The sequence below is a fragment of the Chrysoperla carnea genome, chromosome X (assembly GCF_905475395.1).
Source record: "Chrysoperla carnea chromosome X, inChrCarn1.1, whole genome shotgun sequence".
Classification (NCBI taxonomy): domain Eukaryota; kingdom Metazoa; phylum Arthropoda; class Insecta; order Neuroptera; family Chrysopidae; genus Chrysoperla; species Chrysoperla carnea.
Window position 1 is genome coordinate 12,007,679 of NC_058342.1, and position 26,390 is coordinate 12,034,068.

The 26,390-nt window shown below is 33.3% G+C and overlaps 1 protein-coding gene and 2 long non-coding RNA genes across 3 annotated transcripts; all 3 read left to right on the top strand.

Annotated features, from left to right (window-relative positions):
• Positions 1-12,409: 12,409 nt before the first annotated feature.
• On the top strand, positions 12,410-13,173 carry LOC123302431. The gene is made up of 2 exons (XR_006535512.1): positions 12,410-12,728; positions 13,132-13,173. It is a non-coding gene; the product is annotated as an uncharacterized LOC123302431 (long non-coding RNA).
• Positions 13,174-15,243: 2,070 nt separating this feature from the next.
• Positions 15,244-15,868, top strand: LOC123302432. Its single transcript, XR_006535513.1, has 2 exons — positions 15,244-15,423; positions 15,827-15,868. It is a non-coding gene; the product is annotated as an uncharacterized LOC123302432 (long non-coding RNA).
• A 3,689-nt stretch (positions 15,869-19,557) lies between these two features.
• Positions 19,558-24,803, top strand: LOC123302922. Its single transcript, XM_044886016.1, has 2 exons — positions 19,558-23,589; positions 24,522-24,803. The coding sequence occupies exons 1-2, from the start codon at positions 19,558-19,560 to the stop codon at positions 24,801-24,803; spliced, it is 4,314 nt and encodes a 1,437-aa protein (XP_044741951.1).
• The last annotated feature ends 1,587 nt before the right edge of the window (positions 24,804-26,390 follow it).

Genomic DNA, 26,390 nt, shown 5'->3' on the forward strand with positions numbered 1-26,390 from the left:
TTTTTTCTTACCGGAGGCTTTCTTGGCTACTATCCAAATGGGCGACGACCAAGGTGAGTTAGATGGTCTGATAATATTTTTTTCGAGCATTTCATTAATTTGTTTTGTCACCTCTTCTTTATGAACAAAGGGGTATCGGTAAGATTTTGTGTAGATCGGTATGTCGTCTGTTGTTTCTATTCTGTGTTTAATGTCGGATGTGAAGGTCATGTTTTGGTCAGGTGTATAGAAAACGTCGCGATATTCTGAACACACGTTGATTAAAGCATCACGTTCTTCATTATTCAAATGTTTCATTCGCAAGTTTTCTAAAGCAAATTGATAGTTTTCGTAATAGTCGGTTTCTTTCGCTATGGTATTGAAGTTATGTATTTCTGCGTAATTGTTTAAGGATTCCACGCGTAAAGGTTGTGAAATAATTATCGATTGCTTTGAGTTACTATTATTTGTAATAAATATCTGCGATTGATAATTATTTGAAGAATAAATTCCACTTAATGAATGAACATTTTCGTTGAATTTTATTGATGGTGCGTAAATATCACCCAGTTTTACGTTAGTTGGTAAATTAATATTTTTTTGTTCGTATGGCTCTAAATTGTAGATTTGAGGTTTTAGAAATGGTTTATAATGCAATTTGTTTATAACAGTTCCGAAAGTAATTTGACTATTTTGGTAGTCTATGGTTGCATTTAATTGTTGTAATGTTTGGTTTCCAATGATTCCATCAAAAAAGTGGTGGAATTTGAATACCAAAAATTCTAGAGGATGTATATTGTCAAGTTGTTCTAAATAGTCAATTGATATTTTATGAGAAATAGTATGAGTTTGGAGTGCTGTTTTAACTTCGGTTTTAGTAGGGATTAGTTGAAAATTGTTTGTATGTTTGGGATCAATAAAATTATTATCGGCCCCAGTATCGATTAAAAATTTCAAGTTAAATATTTTTATGAATGGTAGAGTACCATTTGTTTTATGATAATTTAATTCTAATAGTCCGGAGGTTTCAAGGCTTGTTCTTGAAAATTTCCGTTTTCAACTTCGTTAGAGTCAATTAATTCTACGTGTTCGTCTGGTTGTACTAAATCGTAATAACTATGGTCATAATCTTGATAATCGTAGTCCTGTGGTGGTTCGTCGTATTCTTGGTGGCTAACGTCAACATTAAATAATTCTTTGGATTTAAAGTTAGGAGGAGCGGTTAGTTTGAATAAATTGTTTGGTCTGTTTAGTGTTTGTCGTGAGTTTCCTGATGTATCCATGGGTGTAGGTTTTTGAAATGTTCCTTGTTGTTGTGGTTGAAATTGGGGTTGTGGTCTAGGATATTGTGGTTGCGTCTGAGCGAATGTTGGTCTATTGTATTGAATAGGTCGGTAATGATTTTGACTTTGGAAGGGATTTAGTTTTGGTGGTTGCAATTGTAGTTGTGGTCTGGATTGATACATATGTGGGTTGATTATGGGCTGTCTAGGAACTAACTGGTGCATAGGCTGATGCATCGGTTGATAATTTGTTTTCTGCTTTTGAATAGGTTGTTTAAAATTATTTGCTAATCTATTTCTGTCCCGTGAACTGTTTTGCATACTGATTTCATTTAAACAAATATCGTATGCTTCTTTAATATTAGTTGGTTTGTTTGCTCTAATGATGTATCCTAAATTACTATCAAGTCCTGCTATGAAAGATTTAAGTACGATATTCAAATAAACTTCCGTTTGTCCGAGTTTGTATTCGTTACTTTTATCGTGATCGATTGAGTTAAGTAATGCTGTTTGCAAGTCCGCGATTTCAGCATAGTATGTTTCAAGTGTTTTACCGGCTTGGCAAATTGTGTTAAGTTTGTGTAATATAGTTTCTTGAGTACGTCTGTCCGAAAATTGCGTTTGCAAATGAGATTTAATTGTTGTCCAATCACTAGGATCACCAACAGATATTAGCATTTCATTAGCTTTGCCTTTAATTTTACTTCGAATTAGATCTGTAAGCATTTCGGCCTGTTGTTGACCATGTAAAATTCGATCTACATTGCGAATGAATCTGTTGAGTGTACCAGGAGTACCCTCAAATGGATCTGTTAGTTTAATTAAATCTAATACGCTAATAGTAGTCATATTTGAATTATTAGTATTTAAATTGTTTGAATTACTATAATTAAAATTATTATTATTTTCGTTTAAATTTATTTGGTTTAATTGATTTTCTAAAGCTTGAATATCTAAATCGTATGGTTGTGTATTTTCAATATCCGAATCTGTATTTCATTTAATTTTTGTTCACGGTCGATAAACCTTCGACCTTAACAAAATCTTTTTGTAACGATAAACCGTCGTTAAAAAACGAATTTCTTGGTTTGTATTTTTAAATTTGTATTTTGGATAAGGATTTAGTGAATAATTTGAAAAAGTAAACACTTACAGTTGAATTATGAACAAAATCCACATATTAGTCATCCAATAAACCGTTGAATTTCAAGCGTCACCAAATTAGTATTGTTGCTTCAAAAATTTGTTTTTGAAATTTCCAATCCAATTCACTTGCTCCAATAAACCGTCGAAGTGTGTTGCTTGAACCAATATTTCCAAAATTTCCAGGTTAATTCCAATAATTAATTTCCAATAACCAGAGTGTTATAATAAATTTATTTGTTTCGTAGGTATTGTTCCAAATTCTTAAAAGAAACTCGTAACTTGTTGCAAAATTTTATCGCGTAAATTACGATGAACGTATTTAGTGGGAAAATTTTCGCACTATCCGACCCGGCTGCGCCAATTATAAACTCTGCAGGAGTTTATTATTAAAAAAATTTATTTATTTAAAATTAACACAAAAAATACAACTTTGAAATATTAAATTGAAAATACAATAAAAATATTAATTACAATTAATTATTTAAATCGAACAATACTCTTGTTCAGAGGAACAACGCGAACTATGTCAAAACGTAATTGATTGATGGCATTGCAGGTGTTTCAATTTATATTGATTGATTCACGTGGATTGTCCAAATGTCGTGAACGGATGTTTGTCAGTTGTAACTGCTTATTCAGCTGATTAGGCATAAAGTAATAACCATTGTACTCTCTATAGCAAGGTGAATAACTTGTATATCGTGTACACAATTAGTTGAACCAATAGTCACCAGATGAAATATCTCTTTCTGCAAAAAAATAAATACTTAGACTAATTATTGATAATTATTTTAATTAATTAATTTGATGAAAACATACCAAGGCATTTTGTTTAGTCTGATCAGCTAATAAACCATCCTCAAATTCCAAAAATGCATCGTCAGTTTCTCGAGGCAATGTAAAGTTTAATATTTTCCATGGACTATCTTCAACAGATTTTTTTGCACCTTGTATGCTAATAGCTTCTTTTATTTCATCAGTATTCTTTTTCAAATCGAAGAGAATACTTCTTTTTATTTTATTCAGCTCTAATTTTATAAACTCTTTTAATTCTTCTTTAAATAATTGTAAATTATCATCTTTATTTGTTTTTTCTGATGATTGAGTCTTGTCTGATAATGAATCACTAGCTTCAAATTCACTCTCTTCTATTGAAATATTTTTAGTGTTCGTATTTTTGCCGTTAGATGATTGATCTTTTGTAGGTAAGTTGTTCGATAAAATATTCTATAACGGTTGTACCTGGGAAAGAGTGTTACTTACATCTACCTGACTTAATAAAGAAGAATCTTCTTGCGTTGTTCTCTCAGGTTCAGAACTTTCGACATTTATAGTCGTAAAAGATCTTTTGAGCCGTCTCTCTCCTTGTTCAAAATTTTCTAAAAATACAATTAAATTGTTTGATTAATCGAAGATAAAAATTAATATTGTAAAAAAAAAATTAATAAAAAACACAAAAAATTACCAGCCGTTGCAATTAATTTTATCGGATAAGTTGGCCAACTGTCTTGGAAATCCTTTTTCTTCATCACCCAATTTCGCACTTTTGAAGCATCTTTCATAGGAGGATATCGACACATTAACTTTCTGTCCTGACGAAATGTCCACGACTGTAGAATCAAGTCTACAGATTTTAATTTTTTTTGTTCTAAAAATTGTACAATCGCAAATTGGTCCTCTAGTTCTTCAAATGATGACATTTTTTTTACGTTTTAATTGCGCAAAACTAGAACAAAATTAATTTATTCTTTTATAAATATAAAAATTTATAAAATTCATTCATGAATTTTTCAAATTAAAGTTACTGTTATTAAAACAAAAAATAATAAAAAATTGATAAAATATGCTTGTGTAACAAATAAAATAATATATATATACTAGCTGATCCGGCCACGCGTTGCTGTGGCTAAAGTTTTTGTTATATTACATTATAGTAAACAATCTAAGAGGAACAATAAGAGAACATCAGTCACGGAGTCCACTATGCTTTTTCACACAGATGGTATTTGTAAAAAAATATGGTGATCTCCTTATTTGACTTTCTACTACTATAACCCTTTAGTACAATGAAATTATTTACGAACAAAGACGAAAATGTTGATGTTGGTATACAAATTCACTGGATTGAGATTTGAAGGGGAAGTACGTTGAACACAATTAATTAAAATGTTCTTACACTTGATATTAAGCAGAAATCAATAGGTACAAAATAAAAATTTATCAGATTTATTATTTCCATTTAATTTTATAACAAATATAAGTATATTACAGTATAATACAGTAAATAACATGTGACGCTTAAACTCATGAATGAGATAGGCAAGGCAGGCAGTCTTAAACTTTTAAACATTAATATCTATTTTTTTGAATTATAAATACTTTCAATTTCAATTTAATTTAACACCAATCGGTGCACAATGTTTTTGGTTAACCTGTCTTTAGCTAACACAAATAGATTCGACGGTTTCCCAACACGTGAACACGCAACATATAGTTGCCCATGAGAAAAACATGGATTTTCCAAATCTAAACCACAAATGGACATTGTTTGACCTTGAGATTTATTTATAGACATGGCGAAAGCTAAACGAATTGGAAACTGTAGCCTTTTGAAGGGTATGGTAGAATCTGATGGTATCATCGGAATACGTGGCAGCAGGACCACTTTTCCTTTAAACTTCCCAGCCAAAATGGTTGCTTCAAGAATGTTTCCGGTGATCTTTTTGATGACCAAACGCGTACCGTTACATAATTGAGGTGGATTCAAATTACGGAGGAGAATAATAGGGGAACCAATCTTTAATCGAAGATTATGTGGTGGCATTCCAGGGATATCTAATGAATTTAAAAATTCAATCGGAAAATTTACACTTTCATGTTCATCAACAACAGTATCGATTGATTTAAAAGACATCAGATCGCCTAGTAACAACTGTTGTATCTGGAAGTTAATTTCGTCAACATCAACGTTTTTGGCTACCAAAATCGCCCGTTGACTAAGCCATTCATGATTCAAATAATTATTCTGTATATCCGGGAAAATACTCTGAATCAATTCATTTTTATCCCGAACAACAGTGCAAAAATTGTCTGGTAGTTTAATGCATTGCGTATTTGGTTGCAGTTCTATTTTACCGTTCCCAATATCTAGTAGTTGTTCGGAAAATATTTGTGCTGATGGATCATTTTGCAATTGTACTCGCATAGTTATGGTCAATCGAAGTGTTTCAACACTTCGGCATAAGAATGATTGTTTCAAACATGCATTAATCTCATCCGCGAAAGTAGAGCGAGGTATAACTGGTAAGGTCTGCCGGAAGTCACCAGACAAAAGATAGCACCACCGAAAAGTTTATTATTGCTGTTTAAATCTTGCATAGTTCTGTTTAATGCTTCAAGTGAATGTGTGCCATTGTGCACTTATCCCAAGTTATTATAGAATTCTTCCGCAACACTGCAGCTAATCCACTATTCTTTTTGATGTTACACATTGCATCTGGTTTATTATGAACGTCCAATGGCAGCTTGAATGTTGAATGTGCTGTTCGCCCACCATCCAGTAAAGTAGCCGCAATGCCTAACGATGCTACTGCTAATGCGATTTTTTGTTGCAACCGTATTTTGGCAAGAATCAACGATATTAAAAATGTCTTACCGGTTCCACCGGGTGCATCCAAGAAAAAAAAAACCGCCTTGTTCAGCAGCAACAGCCAGCATAATCCGATCATAAATAATTTTTTGTTCTGATGTCAGTAATGGTTCACTGTTCATGATAATTGTTGCTAAACTATTATATGTATTGAATACTCGACCATTAACTGTTCGTAAAAATTCAAAAGACGTTGGTCCGGGAACATTCACCAATAACAAACGTAAATAGAAGCACTCACGTTGCTTTGGATGTACCGTGTAAAGTCTCCCCAATGTCTTAGCTTTGAATATGCCTGTAATGGAAGGATGTGGTTTTCCTTGTTTCCGTGGCTCCCATTTTTACTGGATTTGTTCCATGTGAAATAACGTGTAACATCACCATACACCAATGTCTTCGCGAATTGGCCAAAAACATCAGGTTTTTGACACAATGTAAAAAATTCAGTTAGAGTCGTTTTCGGAGCTTCGAACGCTTTTTGGAGAACATTTTCTTCAGTGAAGTATACACGTTGACCGTTTTCAAGATGTATTGCCAGATGTTGGACAGCAGGATCTCTTTCGTGGATGGGAAAGCTGAGAATATGCCAAATAGCTTCATTGCTGCTAATGTATCTGCCCATTTGGTATCGTGCTATTTCGTCATTTTTATTTATGTTTTGTACTTCAAATATGGCCAAATTACTGCCTTTGCATATTTACAAATATACTTAATTGATTTAACAGAACTGCAAAGCTCAACATTGATATGAGCTTTGTAAGTTTTTGAAAGTAGTGGTGAGTATAGTACCACCCACTGATTATCAAACTCAACTTGATTTGGAAAGTTCGGCAGTCCCATTGTAAATGTGTGGCCACCATTCTCAGTACTTCTGCGGCGATACATTGGATAACCATCAATATCCGTGATCGTGTCATTCGTATGCGGCTTTGGGAAGTTTTTTTTCCATTTTCCATTTTCCATGCACAGTGACGTCATGTTGAAAGCACCGCATGGCCCATGGATCATGTGTTTGGTGACAATATCAAATAATTCTTGATCAATTAATGGGTCTGGAATTTCGGCTGAAATTATTTGATCGATTTCTTCAGGACGGATTCAATCTTTAAGCCAAACCAAAATGTGGGCATGAGGCAAACCTCGCTTTTGCCACTCTATCGTATACAGCCAACAACGTGTGATACCAAAAATTGAATATTTAACAATAAAATCAATTAAGGATTTCAATTTTTGTTTAAACACACGTGCAGTTAAATCATGACGATGAATGGCTTGTTGTCCTGGCAATAGTAAAGTTTGTATCTCTTCCCAATTCGGATTACATGTGAATGTAATAAATAAATCCGGTCGGCCGTAATGACGTACGTAAGTCATCGCATCTTGTATGTATTCCTGCATGTTCCGTGGACTGCCGATGTAGCTTGAAGGTAAAATGAAAGCATTACCGATGTCATTGGGATTTAAATTTCCATCGATGTTTCCAGCAACAGCATCTCGTAAGTGAATTTATTTTTCCGATCGTAGTTTTGCCTGGTTGAATCGAAGGAATCGCAAGCGTTCGCTTTCGACCTTAGCATACATATAAACAATGTATTGATGGAACAGCTGACGATGTCGAAGGATATAATTGTCTTGATGTTGTCTAACCATTATTCGGTGTGCGTAGTAGTTCATTGAGCTAACTTTATTATTTCTGTAATCACCTAAAAAAATAAAAAATAAAATGCAATACGAAATTAAAATCTATACATACAGTAAGAAAGTAAATAGATAATTGTCAAATTTACCGGTATTTGGATCATACTGTTTGATATTAAGGTGATATTCATCTTGTCCTTGCCAAAATATCAATGGATATTGTAGTGCGTCATATGAACGGTGTAGATCCGAAATCGTACTGACAGTGTTGTCTCGCCGTGTAATTTTTATAGATCTTTTGTCAACTGGATCACCAACCATGATAACAGCAACCTCATCAACAGTTGGAGGGTTAATCTACCAGCATGTTCACCTAATGGTACTTTGTCGGCTTTTATGACGATTTGATAATTGTCATTTTGCAGTCGTGGCGAAACTCTTTTGATCAATTGAATTAGTTGATTGTGATCTTCGTCACGCGCTCTTCACAATCGCCCATAAAATAAATTTGAAGAAATTTCGGATTGTTATCAGGCATTGGCATCAGTGATCCGATTTTATGGTACACCTGGCATTGAATTTTGAATGTAGTTTCAAAATTACGTCCATCGGATGCACGATCGCAAATTTTAGTTGCCCCAAATGACGTCATTTGGAAGCAAGAATTAAATTTGCGTATCTTACGCAAAAATAATTTGGAATCATCCGAATTGCCAGTAAGAAGGGATAATAAAGGCTCCGGAGGAGCGGGTAGAGGTGACATACTTTATCCATTCCACCGATAGCAATTTTTGAATGCGCTGAGTAGTTAATATCTGGTGCATATTCAAAGGCAAGCCGAACGAATGATGCACGTGTTAATGAGCGGCTGATCCGTTGCCTTTGTCGATCTAGTACTCGTACTGTAGCTATGTTTCGTTCTCGTGCCGCTCTTGTTCTTGTAATATTCTGTTGCAGACGTTCGCCACGCTGTTCTTGAGATTCTTGTGCACGGCTTTCTGCAGTCCTGATTCTTTGAGCTGTATTTCTTGTTTCGATTTGTTCCGGTAATTGCTGAGCTCTTTCAACACGTTTTCGTCGTGACCCTTTGCTGCTCGCGTTGTTGAGGTTAGATTTTTTCGGTGGCATTTGACTGAAAATAATAATTTAATCGTTTAAATATTAGAAAGAGGAACTGAAAAACATGTTATCATAGCACATTGAAATAATAAGTGCAAAATAATTTTCAATGGAGGTTAAATAAAAATAATATAAAAATTTTTGTACAATTATTGAAAGAGTGTGGGGAGCTTTGTGCCATTTTCTCATTGATATATTAATTAACTTTTATAAAACTATGTGATATTACTTACATGTATAAATTGAAATTATTGTTCCTGTGCTCCTACTGTGGCTATGTCTCGTTCTCCTGCTGCTCTTGTTCACACTATTGAAAAAGTGTAGGAAATTGTGTATCATTTTTGCATTGACATTTTAATTAAATTTTATAATTATGTGATAATACTTACATACATATATTCAAATTAAATTATAAAGTTTTGATCAATGTAGCACAAATAAGTAAAAAACAGGATTAATTTCACTGTATTATCTTCATTATAATATGAATTCAATTTACACTTCAGTCTAAGTAACACGTGGCCGGCTATGCTAACACCAAAAATTTAAAAAGTGGAAATAATTGAATTATACGGTATTTCGTTCACTACAAAATAAATTTAATTAATTTTATAGCGTCAACAACACGTGGTAATTATGCTGTTAAAATGTAGCTTATATGACACGTTCGTAGATTTACCATAGCAGCGCCATCTATTGATTACTTACTCAACCCAGTCGAAAGGTATCGATATCTGTTAGAATCATTTGGAGTTAACAGATAATTGTGACTGTCAAATAATAACAGACAAATAATAACTGAATTATACGGTATTTCGTTCACTACAAAATAAATTTAATTAATTTTATAGCGTCAACAACACGTGGTAATTATGCTGTTAAAATGTAGCTTATGTGACACGTTCGTAGATTTACCATAGCAGCGCCATCTATTGATTACTTACTCAACCCAGACGAAAGGTATCGACATCTGTTAGAATCATTTGGAGTTAGCAGATAATTGTGACTGTCAAATAATAACAGACAAATAATTAGCAATAAATTAAAATTGCGACTATAATTTGAGATTTAAACTATCCTATCTCTCAAGTTGGATCGAACTGCACATGGTGTGCGAATTTTATTATAATCGGTTAAGTGGTTTAGGAGTCCATTGAGGACAAACATTGTGACACGAGATTTATATATATTAAGATATATATATATACTAATAGAAATTTTTCAATAAATTCGCAACATTGGGCAACGCAGAATCACATGACACAGCAAGAGATAATTTTGATTTTTTAACATAATATTTTTAACTATTCCAATTATATTTTAACATAATATTAAAAAAACTTCGTAATATTATTTTTTGTTAAGAAACACCCACTGGTTGAATTAATACAAGTCTACATTTTTAGGTTAAACAGACTTCGATGCATACTTACCATAGCAGCGCCATCTATTGATTACTTACTCAACCCAGTCGAAAGGTATCGACATCTGTTAGAATCATTTGGAGTTAGCAGATAATTGTGACTGTCAAATAATAACAGACAAATAATTAGCAATAAATTAAAATTGCGACTATAATTTGAGATTTAAACTATCCTATCTCTCAAGTTGGATCGAACTGCACATGGTGTGCGAATTTTATTATAATCGGTTAAGTGGTTTAGGAGTCCATTGAGGACAAACATTGTGACACGAGATTTATATATATTAAGATATATATATACTAATAGAAATTTTTCAATAAATTCGCAACATTGGGCAACGCAGAATCACATTACACAGCAAGAGATAATTTTGATTTTTTAACATAATATTTTTAACTATTCCAATTATATTTTAACATAATATTAAAAAAACTTCGTAATATTATTTTTTGTTAAGAAACACCCACTGGTTGAATTAATACAAGTCTACATTTTTAGGTTAAACAGACTTCGATGCATACTTACAATTCAATAATGCGTTCCAGTTCAAGACACAATAAAAAAAACTGGATATAGTTCACTTTTAACAGTTCACGAATGAATTTTTAATTATTTTGTTTGTAAAAGTTTTTTTTTTTTTTTTTCTAAATATTTATTGACTATCAATCAACGTAGCACAAAATCAGCGTCTTCTTTATTGTCTTAGACCAAAACAATGCCGGCTTGAACACGTTCAACTGAACTACGACGCGCATTGCGAAGTTTATTTTACGATATACATATATAAGTATGTATTCTTAGATCTCACACACTTACATTGTACAGGCATGTTTATATTAACACTCATCGTACATATTAAATACTGCCAAAATTGGAATACACTATAAATCTTATTTAAACACTATAGTAGACTGTAAATACAATGAAAATTACATCAGCCGACATCTGAAAATTCTAGAATTTTTTTATTAATTAAATTAGAAGTAAAAAAAAATTTTTTTTTAATTCCACATGTAGAAAATTTGGAAAATTTCAAGTGCAATTTTTTAGAAATATTTTTTTTTACTTTTAATTTAATTGATGAAAAAAATTAAAAATTGTCTAACGTCTGCTTATTTTAGTATCATGTAAATACACTATAAACTATTAATTAAACATGATTCTCTTAACTCACTCCTGCAGTAAAGAAATAATATATTGCCTATTACCAAAAACGAACAAAATACATTTGCGTTTTATATCTTTAACAGATATCATTTTTTCATTGCATGCAGATTTTTCAACAGTTATGATTCCTACATCAATTGATGACGTAGGGGTTTTAAATACTTCACCTCCTATTATTACACTTTCTAAAAAATATATATCTTTAACTTTCAATATTTTTTCATTGTTAATGTTATTAAATTTCAAAATTTTTTTTATTTTAAAGAAACTATTGTTTTTCAGTTGCACTACATTGTTAGGTTGAGAATATGTTAATTTAAAATTATTTACAGTAATAGAACGAATAACTTTATAATTATTTTCTTCATATTGATACAGACCGGAACCGTCATCCATTACACAATTTTTAACACTTCGTTTTTTTACCATTTTTACTTGTTGCCGATTATCAAGTTCATGTAAGCGATTTACAATTTGTGTCAGTGGTTTACGAGGAGACTTTACATAATTCCGAAATGAGCCAATGAAATTTTCTCCCCAAAAAGCTGACAAATTGCTTAAAGAAGTACCGAAATGCTCTACATCGTCAGATAGATGAATCAAATTGTGCATATTTAACACTTGAGAGCCTATACCATAAAGCGACGGCAATTATATATAAAATTTTCTGAGTCAATCTTTTGCATAGTTAATATATACATCATTAATCCACTCTTCATTATGCAAAATACGACATGCTACACATAAAAGAAGTAAATGAGAATTATAATTAGAAGATAAAATGTCTTTTAAAACAATTGGCCCACAGTACAACAAAAAAAATCGAAACTGCGTTGCTTTCCAGGTTTGAACGTTTTTTACGTCAAATACTTTCCTTTGAAACTCTAATGGAATATTAGATTGTGGCATTTTTAAAAGAACTTTATATTAAAATCTTCTACTAAATTACCAACTGTGGCTTTGTTGACAAAGTGGAAGCGTTTTTTAACCGCGATCTTAGTAATTGTGATCGAATCTGAAAGAGAATAAGTTGACAAAAAGGACGGTCTAGGATTTGAGTAGTAGTCTATAAAACGACTACCACTCTATGGATTAGTCAGTGAAATGTCAAAATTATTTGACAACAACAAAACGCATTTACATATATTTTTACACTTAAGTTACTTTATTTCATTAAAATATAAATATTCTTTGGTTTAGAATTCTAAAACATGGCTTTAAATAAACCATTAAATGAATTTAAAAAAAATATAAACTAAAAATATCACAGTCAACTACATCAGGCTACATAACCTCTTCTGTGCAATGTTTTTTGTTAATTAAGTAAGTGTTTTTTGTTACATTATTATAAAATGATACTAATTTGAATTGAACATTTCCGATCTAGGTGTGAAACAAAACAAAACGTTCTCGAAATGACGTAAATTTAATTCTGCGTAGTGAACCAAATAATTTATCTTCTGTATCCGGCCCGTGACTCGACGTAGTCAAGCATTAACACAGGGCCGAATACGGTGAAGATGACGAACCGCGAGGTGCAACACAATCGAGGACTTTTGACACCCTTCCATGGGCAGTCTGAACTCGTTGTCGGCTACACCTCTAAACGCGGTATTGGTTCACTTCACAAAACACTCTTTACCATTCTTGATTAAAATCAAATCGGAAATGTTCAATTGGATAGTTCAAAAAAATACGTATATTAAATTTTTGGAATTTCTATAAGGTAAATCTCCAACAACGATATTATACGGATGGGGTGGAGAAATATAAAAAATAAAACCGTACCTTAAAAATCCAGGCAAAACCACCACAGGATAACCGATACACGACCAAAAACAAACAACACCAGCCGTTGGTGAAATGTCCAGGTATAATTAATTAATCGTTCATGTACGTCCATTTCTTTGAATTTATACCAATTATCTTTATTTCCAGAGTACATTATTGACTGCAAGATTTCCAGTTTCTCCACGATAGTATAATTATCGATGTAATATTAAAACGTGCTCGCGTTGCGGGCACGAACGTGTATATTATTAATTTTTAATAAATTTTCTATTCGATGTGTACCCTTCAATGGTGATTTGTTCAAGAGACCTCCTTTTTAAATTGTTTTTGGCTTTTTTGCTCGGTTTTGTATTCCTGCGCCGAACTACGTTGTTATTGTTTGTTAACTTTTAATAATTGTTGCGCGTGGTGGTCATTCACACGTTAGCGTGTACTAACGTCCGTTCACACGCTAGCGTGATTTTAATTCAACTTTTTTTTTTTTTAATTGAATGATTTTTCTTTATTTTTTTTTATTTTGTGTGTGTGTTTAGATTTAGATAGGGTTTTTCTGTCCCAATCCGTATAATGATTTTGATCGCGCTTATTACTATAATTTGACTGATTTTTAATTACTGTCAACCAAACCTACAATCAAAATACTGTGAACCTTATTGAACGGTTCAGTCTCCCCCACTTTAGGGAGAACTACTGTTGTATTTCGGAATTTATTATTGTCTACTAGTTTTAGGTACAGGGATACGTCGCAACCTATTCGTCCCTACAATTTTAGAAGGAGGGAGTCCCGTAACTCATAGCCTATCACATCATCTCCGGCCCGTAGGCGCTGGATGATGAGCCGTAGCTCAGGATCTTCCTCCCGCTGACGTTGCAGAGAGGTAAAGGTTTGTGGTACCTCGTCTAGACTGAATTTTTTTCCTGTATGTCCGTCTGTCATATTCGCACTTTGATTGCAGGATTGGCTACATGATAACTTACTTATAGATTCACATAAATATTTTTTTGGAGATCTACCTCATGAATATCATGCTTGTGTGATGCGTTGAGTCGTGTTTGGGAACGCATAAACTGTATGACTCTTGATGGTGTGGCGTCCTCTTCTCCTACTGCTGTTGTTGGCGCAGGTTGACCAGTCGGACCTGCCTGTGCTGGTGGCGCAAGAACAGGATGATGTGTTGGAGTTGTATTCGATTGCGTAGTTGGCGCATGATTCACATGATTTGGACACATTAAAAGAGATTGTTCGTACTGTGGAACACTCCACATCCCATAACCAAAATACTGCTGAGGTTGTGCAGACGACGCAGGTGGGACCATACCAGGCGCAGGATTCAATATCGGTACGTTTCCAGGACTCGTACCAATATTTGTTTGTGGTACCTTTCCAACCAATACTGTCGTGGGTAGGGTGGAATTGGCTTTCGACACTGATGGTGCTATTGTCGTAATACCATGAGCACCCGGAATATCTGGCGTAGTAGCGTAACTTGGTGAAGTTGCGTCGACAATGGTACCCAATCCAGCAGTGTTATTTGTTGTGTTGACGACGATTGTTGTAACAACCATTGGAACATCTGCTGATGATGTCGTGTGTTTGTTGGACCGTGTAGTCGGCATCCTCCGGCAGTTCACCTAGACGTTTGCGCTCGTACGAACAATGAAAAAAAATTTTAGTAGTATGTGTTTTTTTTTTTTTGCAAAATTTATTTTAAATTATGACCAAATAATCTTTTTTTTTTTTTTTTTTTTTTTTTTTTTTTCTAATCCAGACTCGATCAAACTACCCTACGCTATATGCTACCAACTGTGGCATTTTTAAAATAACTTTATATTAAAATCTTCTATTAAATTACCAACTGTGGCTTTGTTGACAAAGTGGAAGCGTTTTTTAACCGCGATCTTAGTAATTGTGATCGAATCTGAAAGAGAATAAGTTGACAAAAAGGACGGTCTAGGATTTGAGTAGTAGTCTATAAAACGACTACCACTCTATGGATTAGTCAGTGAAATGTCAAAATTATTTGACAACAACAAAACGCATTTACATATATTTTTACACTTAAGTTACTTTATTTCATTAAAATATAAATATTCTTTGGTTTAGAATTCTAAAACATGGCTTTAAATAAACCATTAAATGAATTTAAAAAAAATATAAACTAAAAATATCACAGTCAACTACATCAGGCTACATAACCTCTTCTGTGCAATGTTTTTTGTTAATTAAGTAAGTGTTTTTTGTTACATTATTATAAAATGATACTAATTTGAATTGAACATTTCCGATCTAGGTGTGAAACAAAACAAAACGTTCTCGAAATGACGTAAATTTAATTCTGCGTAGTGAACCAAATAATTTATCTTCTGTATCCGGCCCGTGACTCGACGTAGTCAAGCATTAACACAGGGCCGAATACGGTGAAGATGACGAACCGCGAGGTGCAACACAATCGAGGACTTTTGACACCCTTCCATGGGCAGTCTGAACTCGTTGTCGGCTACACCTCTAAACGCGGTATTGGTTCACTTCACAAAACACTCTTTACCATTCTTGATTAAAATCAAATCGGAAATGTTCAATTGGATAGTTCAAAAAAATACGTATATTAAATTTTTGGAATTTCTATAAGGTAAATCTCCAACAACGATATTATACGGATGGGGTGGAGAAATATAAAAAATAAAACCGTACCTTAAAAATCCAGGCAAAACCACCACAGGATAACCGATACACGACCAAAAACAAACAACACCAGCCGTTGGTGAAATGTCCAGGTATAATTAATTAATCGTTCATGTACGTCCATTTCTTTGAATTTATACCAATTATCTTTATTTCCAGAGTACATTATTGACTGCAAGATTTCCAGTTTCTCCACGATAGTATAATTATCGATGTAATATTAAAACGTGCTCGCGTTGCGGGCACGAACGTGTATATTATTAATTTTTAATAAATTTTCTATTCGATGTGTACCCTTCAATGGTGATTTGTTCAAGAGACCTCCTTTTTAAATTGTTTTTGGCTTTTTTGCTCGGTTTTGTATTCCTGCGCCGAACTACGTTGTTATTGTTTGTTAACTTTTAATAATTGTTGCGCGTGGTGGTCATTCACACGTTAGCGTGTACTAACGTCCGTTCACACGCTAGCGTGATTTTAATTCAACTTTTTTTTTTTTTTAATTGAATGATTTTTCTTTATTTTTTTTTATTTTGTGTGTGTGTTTAGATTTAGATAGGGTTTTTCTGTCCCAATCCGTATAATGATTTTGATCGCGCTTATTACTATAATTTGACTGATTTTTAATTACTGTCAACCAAACCTACAATCAAAATACTGTGAACCTTATTGAACGGTTCAAGATCTTAAAGATAACATCCTTACTCGAAGAATTTTAATTTGAGATAATTTTAGACGGGCAACATTTGATCTATTCACTATCCAACTATTAAGTAAAGATTTCATCACTCCTAAAAATAAAAGATGCATGGAATCAAGAACTACAGACATCACGGGATTGAAACCCGGCAATTTATTTAATAGACACGTAATATTATCTTTATGATGTTCTGGTTGTGTTTTTTCTTTAAAAGATTGTTTCGTCCGTTCTTTACAATTAATTTCTGGATAAATTCTTTTTTTCTTCTTATGCTGCCCGACAGATTTTCCTTTTATTTCACATCTCTCACATCCATAAAAAGATCCTGGTGGTTAAATACATTTTAAAAAAACTCTAGCTTGAGCATCTGCAATTAAACACATAACCTTGAAACCGTATGTTTGTTGGTTGATAATTATTTTGTTTTTTGTTAAATTTGTGGCTTCATCAATAAAATCTTTCAAAAAATCATTAACGTTAGCGGGCTTCGAGTCTCCACAATAAATACCAACAGTAAAAGGCTTAGATATATGATCTTCGTCATATACTTTAGCAGCTATTGGCCATGCTTGAATTTTTGAGCTATTGTATAATTGCATTCCATCAATATGAATAAATATTTTAATTTCTTTTTATTATAATTAATTGGAATTATTTTTTCTAAACCATGTTGAATTCCTAGGTAAGCATATTCACCGGTGGTTTCTTGTAAAGATGGCATAATATGTACAACTCGACGATGAGCTGTTCCTAATAAAGTTTGCGCCGTTTTTGGCAATGTTGTAAATCCTTCACTCCGGAGTAATAACAATAAATCCGTTACTACGTTCAATCGTAGTGTATCTAAATTATCTAATGTCCACTGCCGGATTTTTTCGTTGATTCCAGAATTGATCGTTGTATTTTTTTCTTCGAACGAAATGTATCACTTACACTTACATGATCAGTATTAATGTTATTGTTATAAATACTATCATTATCACGATCATCACTGCGATTATTAAGATGACAAATATCAGTCGTACTAGTATTTTTATTACTATTTTTATAATAAGAACTAGAAATAGTAGGTGTTGGGTCACTCTGTAGCATAATCATTGAGATGGGCAAAATCATGTCACTACTGCCATCTCAATGAATTATGTAAATATTTATAAGTTTGCAAAAGCAAGGTTCAACGCTATGATACCCCCGCTTCAGCCTTGTTTTTGCAAATTTTGTTATTCAAAAAAGTTATATAAGTTGTTTAATTTTAAGTTTAAAAACCATGTTCACTTTGAGTTTTTTCCTTTTGGTTTTGAGTTGTTAGTAATAAAAAGTTGTTAGAAATAAAAGCTGTATAAAGTTTTATAAAGTTGTTAACCAGAGTTATCAGATGAGTTAAGAATATAATATAAGTTTTCAAAATTCTTAACATTGTGTTTGCTTTAATTTTTATTTCAACGGTCCTTCGAGAAGTTATGAACTCACAAGTGCGGTGTATAAGTTTGGACCATCGCACAATTTGGTCCGCTACGAGCCGGATCTCTAGCGACCTAAAAAATTTATTAAAAAATTACATCCATAAATTGATCCTGCAAGCGATCTAAAGGCGTAAGAATAAAGTACAGTATAAATATAAATTTATTAAAAAATTACATCCATAAATTGATCCTGCAAGCGATCTAAAGGCGTAAGAATAAAGTACAGCATAAATATAGAACGTTCGTGCTTTATTATTAAAAAACGTTTAAATATCATATGTGAATGGTGTAAATTTCATATGGGATTCGTGCAAATATGGTACAGGATTGTGGAAATTAATAATTTCGAAAGCGGTAAAAAATGGCGTCCAAAAATGGTTCCATGTGCTTGTCCTTGCCGGAAGTGCGAATTGTGTCAGCATCTTTGTGCGCATGTCAGTGAAAGTTCCTGGATGCGCAGCTACGGTGGGTAATTTGGTATTTTATGCGCACTCAACATTGGATCAGCCTGGCATTTATGTTGAAATTAAGTACAACAATTAAAAAGGTCAGATCCATTCAGTTTGATAGTTTTAGTGTGTTACCTTCAGTGAGTTACCCCCTTAAGTGAATTAGATAAATGACATTAATTTAATTTTTCAATTAAAGGTTTTTTAATTTAAATAAAATAAAAATTAATTTTGATGTACACAAGCTAATAACATTATACAATAAACAAATTTATTGCGTACCTTTTCTTTGTTGACATTATGATTTTATTCGATGTCAACAAATCATAATTAATAGTTTATACTTGTATTAATTGAAGGTTCTTTGAAGCGCTTAAATTTTTGTGAATTTTTGTTTGATTCATACAAATTTATTGCGTACCTTTTCTTTGTTGATATTATGATTTTATCCGATATCAACAAATCATAATTAATTGTTTATATTTCTATTGATTGAAGGTTTTTTGAAGCGCTTTAATTTTGTGAATTTTTTTTTTTTTTTGGGTTCATGTAAATAAATGAAAATAGTTATTTTCTTTTATCTTGGGTACATCAAATGGCATATTAGCCGATTCTTATTGTTGATATTATCATTGTTAAGATATCTACAAATTACAATTATTCATTTGCTAAAAGTTGTAGAATTGTTTGATTATTTCAACAAAATTAATTTCATTATTTGATTAGTTATTTCAATAATAGTAAACAAATAATATTTCAATACTTAGCTCAAAAGATACTAAATTATTTATTTACTTTTGATATTATTTTGATAAAATAGCCAGTTTAGCTACTGTTGTTTGTAATTGTTTTTAAGAAAATAATTTATTTCTATTAATAAAAATTATTAGTCAATTACAACTTAACACAAGCATTTGTTTGTTTATATTTATATAATACTACAATTATTCACAATTATTTTTGAAACTTTGTTTGCATAACATTGTTATATCAATTTAATTTTATTTGAAACAATTGGACACTTGCCTTTTTTATTCTTTCATATTTTTAATTTTATTAATAATTAATCATGACGGAAGAAGAAATAAAGGGTTGGGTAAACAAACGAAAATTTCTAAAAGGTCGAATCACAAACTTAGAAAAGTCTGTGGAAAATATTGATGCAATAAACAGCATTTCAGATTTAGAATTAGTTTTGGATAGACTCAATGATTTCTTTAAAAAGTTTGAAGATATTGAAATAAATTTGGAATCTGTTGATGAGGCTAAATACAAGGCCGAAAATTTGTCCATTGAAACTAGGTATTATGACTTGTCGAAGAAAATACGTAGAGCCATGGAAAAATTAAAGGATAGGCGACGTACTGCTAGCCTCAATGACAGCTTTAGTAGGTCAGATAATCAAGCCTTATCATTACCCAAAATAAATTTGCCAACGTTTTCTGGAGAATACACCGGGTGGTTAAATTTTAAGGATCTATTCACAAACTTGATTCATAATAATTCTGAACTGCCAAACATTAGAAAATTTTATTATTTGAAAGGTGCTGTTAAGAGTGATGCAGCTAAACTAATAGCAAGCATCGAATGTTCGGATGCTAATTATTCAAAAGCTTGGGATACTATGGTTAAGCGATTTGATAACAAGGTGCTTATCGCGAATAGTCATTTAAAAGGCATATTCGATTTGCAAAAGGTGAATAAAACGTCAGGCATTGGATTGCGTGCTTTTGTAAATGATTTTACACAGCATTACAATGCGTTAAAGTCTCTGGAGTTGTCTAGCCTTTTTGACGTATTTTTGGTGTATTTGTTGTCCCAAAAACTTGACTTTGAATCTCATCGTGAACTTGAATTGAAAAGAAAACATGATGAATTTCCTACTATTGATTCATTTATCGAATTTTTGAATCAACGTTGTCAAGCATGGGAAATATTATCACAGGATTATTCACCAAAATTACATAATGCATCTAAACATGAAAAGAAAAGTATTTCTTGTACTACCATAGAACCTCAAAGCAACTCGAATTTAAACCGTTGCCCATATTGCTCACGACCACATTCTTTGGTGAAATGCTACAAATATTTAAAGCTTGACGTGAAGCGTCGGCGACAATTTGTCAAAAGCAAACAATTATGTTTCAACTGTTTGAACAGCAATCACCAAACGGAAAAATGTCCCCAAAGTGTCTGTAAACGTTGTCTTCAAAATCATCATTGGTCACTGCATGGTGTACCGAATCAACTTAATGAGCGAAAAGAATCTCGGGGTCAAGTAGATACTTCTTCGGATGTATTGTCTACAAATACGATCAGTCGTCCTGAACCGCAAGAAGGTATTGCATCATGCTCTTCGCTTTCGTTTATTAGCAAAGTTAATAACTATCAGCAACATACAATATTGCTTTCTACTGCAATAGTAAACGTTGTTGCCGATAATGGTAGCAAATTAGCATGTCGCGCTTTACTCGATAGCGCGAGTGAGCGTAATTTTGTGTCTGCTATAGTTTTGAAAAAATTGGATATTCCAGTAAGGCATACAAATTGGTTGGTTATGGGTGTAGGAGGTAGTAATACTCCTGTTAATTCTGTTGTTTCTTTGAACATAGAATATAGAACCACCAACTTTCAATTTAAAGCAGAATTTGGTGTTTTGGAAAATACTACGGATAATTTGCCGAAACGTAGCTTCAAAAAGCAGCTTATTAAGTGGCCGTCTTTTATTAATTTGGCCGATCCAAACTTTAATTTGTCTGGGCCTATAGACATGTTAATCGGTACCAGCTTATTTTACAAATTTTTGAAAAAAGGTAAAATTGATTTGGGCCAAAATAGCCCTACTTTACAAAATACTAGCCTTGGTTGGATTCTAGGCGGTAATATAAATCTACAGAAAGAATTCAATTCTGTAAATGAAAACACTTTCACTTCATTGGTGACTACTACAAATAATATAAATGAAATAATGACCGGTTTTTGGAAGCTGGAAGAATATTCCTCAAAGCCAATACGTTCGGCTGAGGAAAAACTTTGTGAAAAATTATTTCTTGAATCTGTATCTCGTGATTCAGATGGTAGATACGAAGTAGATTTACCAATTTTTATGGATAGAATTAACACTTTGGGTGATTCTTATAATTTTGCCTGTCGTTGCTTCTTGTCATTAGAGAGAAAGTTCGCCAAAAACCCTGAGTTTTTCGAAAAATATAAAACTTTTATAAATGAATTTTTGTCTCTTGGGCATGGAACGGAAATAAAGCGTTTTCCGGAACATTTATCTGACAAACATGAATACTACATGCCGCATCATGCTGTCTTGAAAGATAGCAGCTCAACCACGAAACTGCGTGTAGTTTTTAACGCGTCTGCTCCTTCATCAACAGGTGTAAGCCTAAATGATATTATGTTAGTTGGACCCGTGGTTCAGTCTGACTTACTAACCGTTCTTATACGATTTCGTTGTTTTATCGTTGCGATTATATCAGACATAGCTATGATGTATAGGCAAATAAAGGTAAAAGATAATTTTCAGAGCCTTCAACGTATATTATGGCGAGATTCCCCGGAAGAAAATATCCGATGTTTACAACTGAGTAGAGTTACATACGGCACTGCGTCTGCTAGTTTCTTAGCAACAAGATGCCTCTTAAAATTAGTTGAAGATGAAGGAAGTTCTTTCCGTCTGGCATCTCGGGCTATTGAGCTAAATTCATATGTTGATGACATTTTAACGGGTGCTGAGGACTTCGATAAAGCCTTTCGGTTACAAGACGAACTGATTTCGTTATTAGAAAAAAGACAATTCAAGCTCCATAAGTGGTACTCGAATTATGAAAATGTGCTTGACAGAATTCCGGAAGAGAACCGTGAAAAGTGTTCATTCCAATTTTCTGATGGATGTTCGTCAATCAAGACTCTCGGATTGGTTTGGAACCCTGGTATTGACGCGTTTCAAATATTGGTACCGGATGATTTAATGGAATCAAAGGTCACAAAGCGTGAAATCTTATCAAGTATAGCCAAACTATTCGATCCTCTCGGATTAATGGCTCCAGCTTGTGTATCCGCCAAAATTATAATGCAAATGATTTGGCGTTCAAAAGTGGAATGGGACGATAAAGTTCCAAATGATATTCTTGAATTGTGGATCCCTCTTAAGGGTAAATTGTTCGAACTACGGAAACTCACTATTCCTCGTTTAATTTTGATTTCACATGCAGTCAGGTTTGAACTACATGGTTTTAGTGATAGCTCTACCAAAGCTTACGGTTGCGCTATTTACTTGAAATCTGTGGACAGTAACGGGTACTTTCTCGTGAGATTGATTTGTGCAAAGTCTCGCGTAGCTCCGATTAAACCTATTTCACTGCCACGACTTGAGCTGTGCGCGTGCGTACTTTCAGCTCGATTCATGAAAACTGTTCGTCAAGCATTAACTGTTAAAATAGAGCAGGCATACTTTTGGACTGATTCTATGATTGCTTTGGCATGGATTCGTTCAGAAGCTTCTCGTTGGAATGTGTTCGTAGCCAACAGAGTCTCTGAAATCCAAGAGTTATGTCCAGAGGATCATTGGAATCACGTTATTTCATCCGAAAATCCTGCTGATGTTGTTTCTAGGGGCATAGATCCTAGTTTGTTAGGTGCCCACGAACTTTGGTGGAATGGACCTACGTGGTTGGCATTAGATAAAAAATGTTGGCCCACTGGTGGAAATATAAATGACATTCCGGACCCGCCAGAGGCGAAACCAAAAGCATGCTCATCTCACATCAGTCAATGCAAAGACAATGATATTTTGATGTGGTTTGAAACATTCTCTTGTTTCTATCGTCTACAAAGAAGTTTTGCGTACGTTTTACGTTTTTGTTTTAATGTAAAACTCGTCAATAAAGGTTGTAGGCGATCTGAATTTCTTAAAGTTTCGGAATTAACCGAATCTTTTAACGGTATTTTTAGAATCGTTCAACAAGAATATTTCTCAAATGAAATAATGTTGTTAAATAAAGTAAAAGACGATCTTAATTATGTACCTAATTTAAAATCAAGTAAATTAAAATTTTTAAATCCCTTTATTGATAAAGAGGGTATTTTAAGGGTAGGTGGTAGATTAAACTACTGCTCCATTATTAACACAAGCCAAAAGTTTCCTATGATTATTCCGCCTAATAGTCACATTACTAAGCTGTTAATAGTCTGGGAGCATGAAAAATTGTTGCATGCAGGTGCTCAATTGACATTGGCGTCACTTCGAAATAGAGTGTGGTTAATAAATGGGCGTAGTGTAGTGCGGCAAGTCATACATAAATGTGTTCGATGCTTTCGATTCGCAGCATCTTCCTCTACTCAAATTATGGCTGATCTTCCTTCAGTACGTGTATCTCCGGTACGACCGTTTTTACATGTAGGACTCGATAATGGAGGACCTTTAGCGGTCAAGCAGAGTCGCGTTAGGAAACCGTTAATAACGAAAGGTTACATATGTTTGTTTGTGTGCATGGTAACTAAGGCTTTACAATTAGAGCTAGTTTCTGATATGTCTACTAAAACTTTTTTTAATGCTTTGAAGAGATTCATTGCACGAAGAGGTAGATGTCAAAAAATATTTAGTGACATTGGGACAAATTTTCGTGGAGCAAATAACGAGCTCAATGAATTATATAGATTGTTTAATGAAAAGGCAAGTGTCTCAACCATTCATGAAACTATGTTAAAGGAGGGAGTGGACTGGAACTTTATACCACCCTTCTCCCCAAACTGGGGGGTTTATGGGAATCGGGCATTAGGATGGTCAAATTTCACTTAAAACGGCTAGTTGGTAAAACTAATCTTACCTACGAAGAATTAAATACAATCCTGTGTGAAATTGAAGGTATTATAAATTCCAGACCACTCTGTCCACTGTCAAGTGATCCTAGCAATTTTGATTGTTTAACCCCAGGACACTTTTTAATAAATGATTCCTTCACCTCCTTACCAGAAAATGATGTTTCTGATACCCCAATCGATAAATTAACGTTTTGGAATCAGATCATCCATATAAGGCAAACATTCTGGAAGAGATGGGGTAGTGAATACCTAAATACTCTACAACAGAGGTCCAAGTGGCTCCAGAAGACCTCAAATATAAAAGAGGACACTTTGGTATTAATTAAGGACGATAATGCTCCTCCATCACACTGGCCTTTAGCTAAAGTAATGGAGGTTATAAAAAGTCGTGACGGGCTTGTTCGCTCCATACGGCTTAAAACTAAAGACGGCAATTCATATGTTCGTCCAATTACAAAGGTGTGTCCTCTTCCCGTTGATTGAAATGTTAAACATTTCAATGGGGGGAGTATGTTGGGTCACTCTGTAGCATAATCATTGAGATGGACAAAATCATGTCACTACTGCCATCTCAATGAATTATGTCAATATTTATAAGTTTGCAAAAGCAAGGTTCAACGCTATGATACCCCCGCTTCAGCCTTGTTTTTGCAAATTTTGTTATTCAAAAAAGTTATATAAGTTGTTTAATTTTAAGTTTAAAAACCATGTTCTCTTTGAGTTTTTCCTTTTGGTTTTGAGTTGTTAGTAATAAAAAGTTGTTAGAAATAAAAGCTGTATAAAGTTTTATAAAGTTGTTAACCAGAGTTATCAGATGAGTTAAGAATATAATATAAGTTTTCAAAATTCTTAACATTGTGTTTGCTTTAATTTTTATTTCAACGGTCCTTCGAGAAGTTATGAACTCACAAGTGCGGTGTATAAGTTTGGACCATCGCACAGTAGGTATGTCATCAATTGTATTGTTGACTGATACCTGTCCAGGATCACAATCATTAATAACCACTTCATTATTATTCACTATATTTTCACCCACGTCTTTGTCGGTTCGTTGAGAGTTCACATTATTTGTTTTTTTTAGAGCTCTATGTTTTTTCAATCTACTATAATTTTGCGACATTATTACAGAAAGTTTTGAATTTACATGTATCAATATAAATATTATGAATTTGTAAACTATAAACGTATGGACATTTTATAGGTTAAAGCTAATGGATAACTTGTAGTTAGTTACAAATTGGCCGGTAAAATAGTTTACTTCATAATGCTAAAATATAACTTAAAATTTGAATTTTTTTCAGGTACACACACACACACACACAAATATATATATATACATATATACATCCCCTTCCCCCTCCTATATATATATATATATATATATATATATATTAAATCGTTTATTTTGATAATCTTAAAAAGATACAAAAATTAAAATGTACAATATAAAACTTACTTAATCGCAACATCGTGTAGTATAAAATATATTAACAATAAAAAACGAGTTAAAATGGATAAAAACAGATAGATAAAATTAGACTACACATTTAAAATAGAAAAACACAATAAATAATTTAAAAAGTTTAAAAAACAGAAGAATAAAAAAGTGTCACATATCACAGTCAAACAATTATTTAAAAAAAATAGCACAGCACACACATATCACAAGCACTTGATTCACAGTTGGTGGTGGGGGGGGGGTATGGCTCAGAAGTTCGGGCCATCCATACCTGTGTGCAAGGTCACAGAGGCTGATCGTGGTACTGTCTCTGTCCGGTTAGATGTTCAATGTAAATATCACGTGACCAGCGGATCGTGTCTGACGCCATCAACCGTGCCATGGTCTGCGTATATTTTGGAGATATTCCCAAAGACTTCGCAACCCTGTAGTTCTGTGCTAGCCAGGACCCGAGCGAACCAACGACAAAAGCATCCAAAGAGACCCTATAGCCTTTCGAGGATAACTCAGCAGCAAGTTGGTTATATTTATCGAGCTTTTGCTGCCGAGCCACCTCTAGAGCATCCGGGGCACCCTCAAATGGAATGCAGATGTCCATGATTTAAACTTCC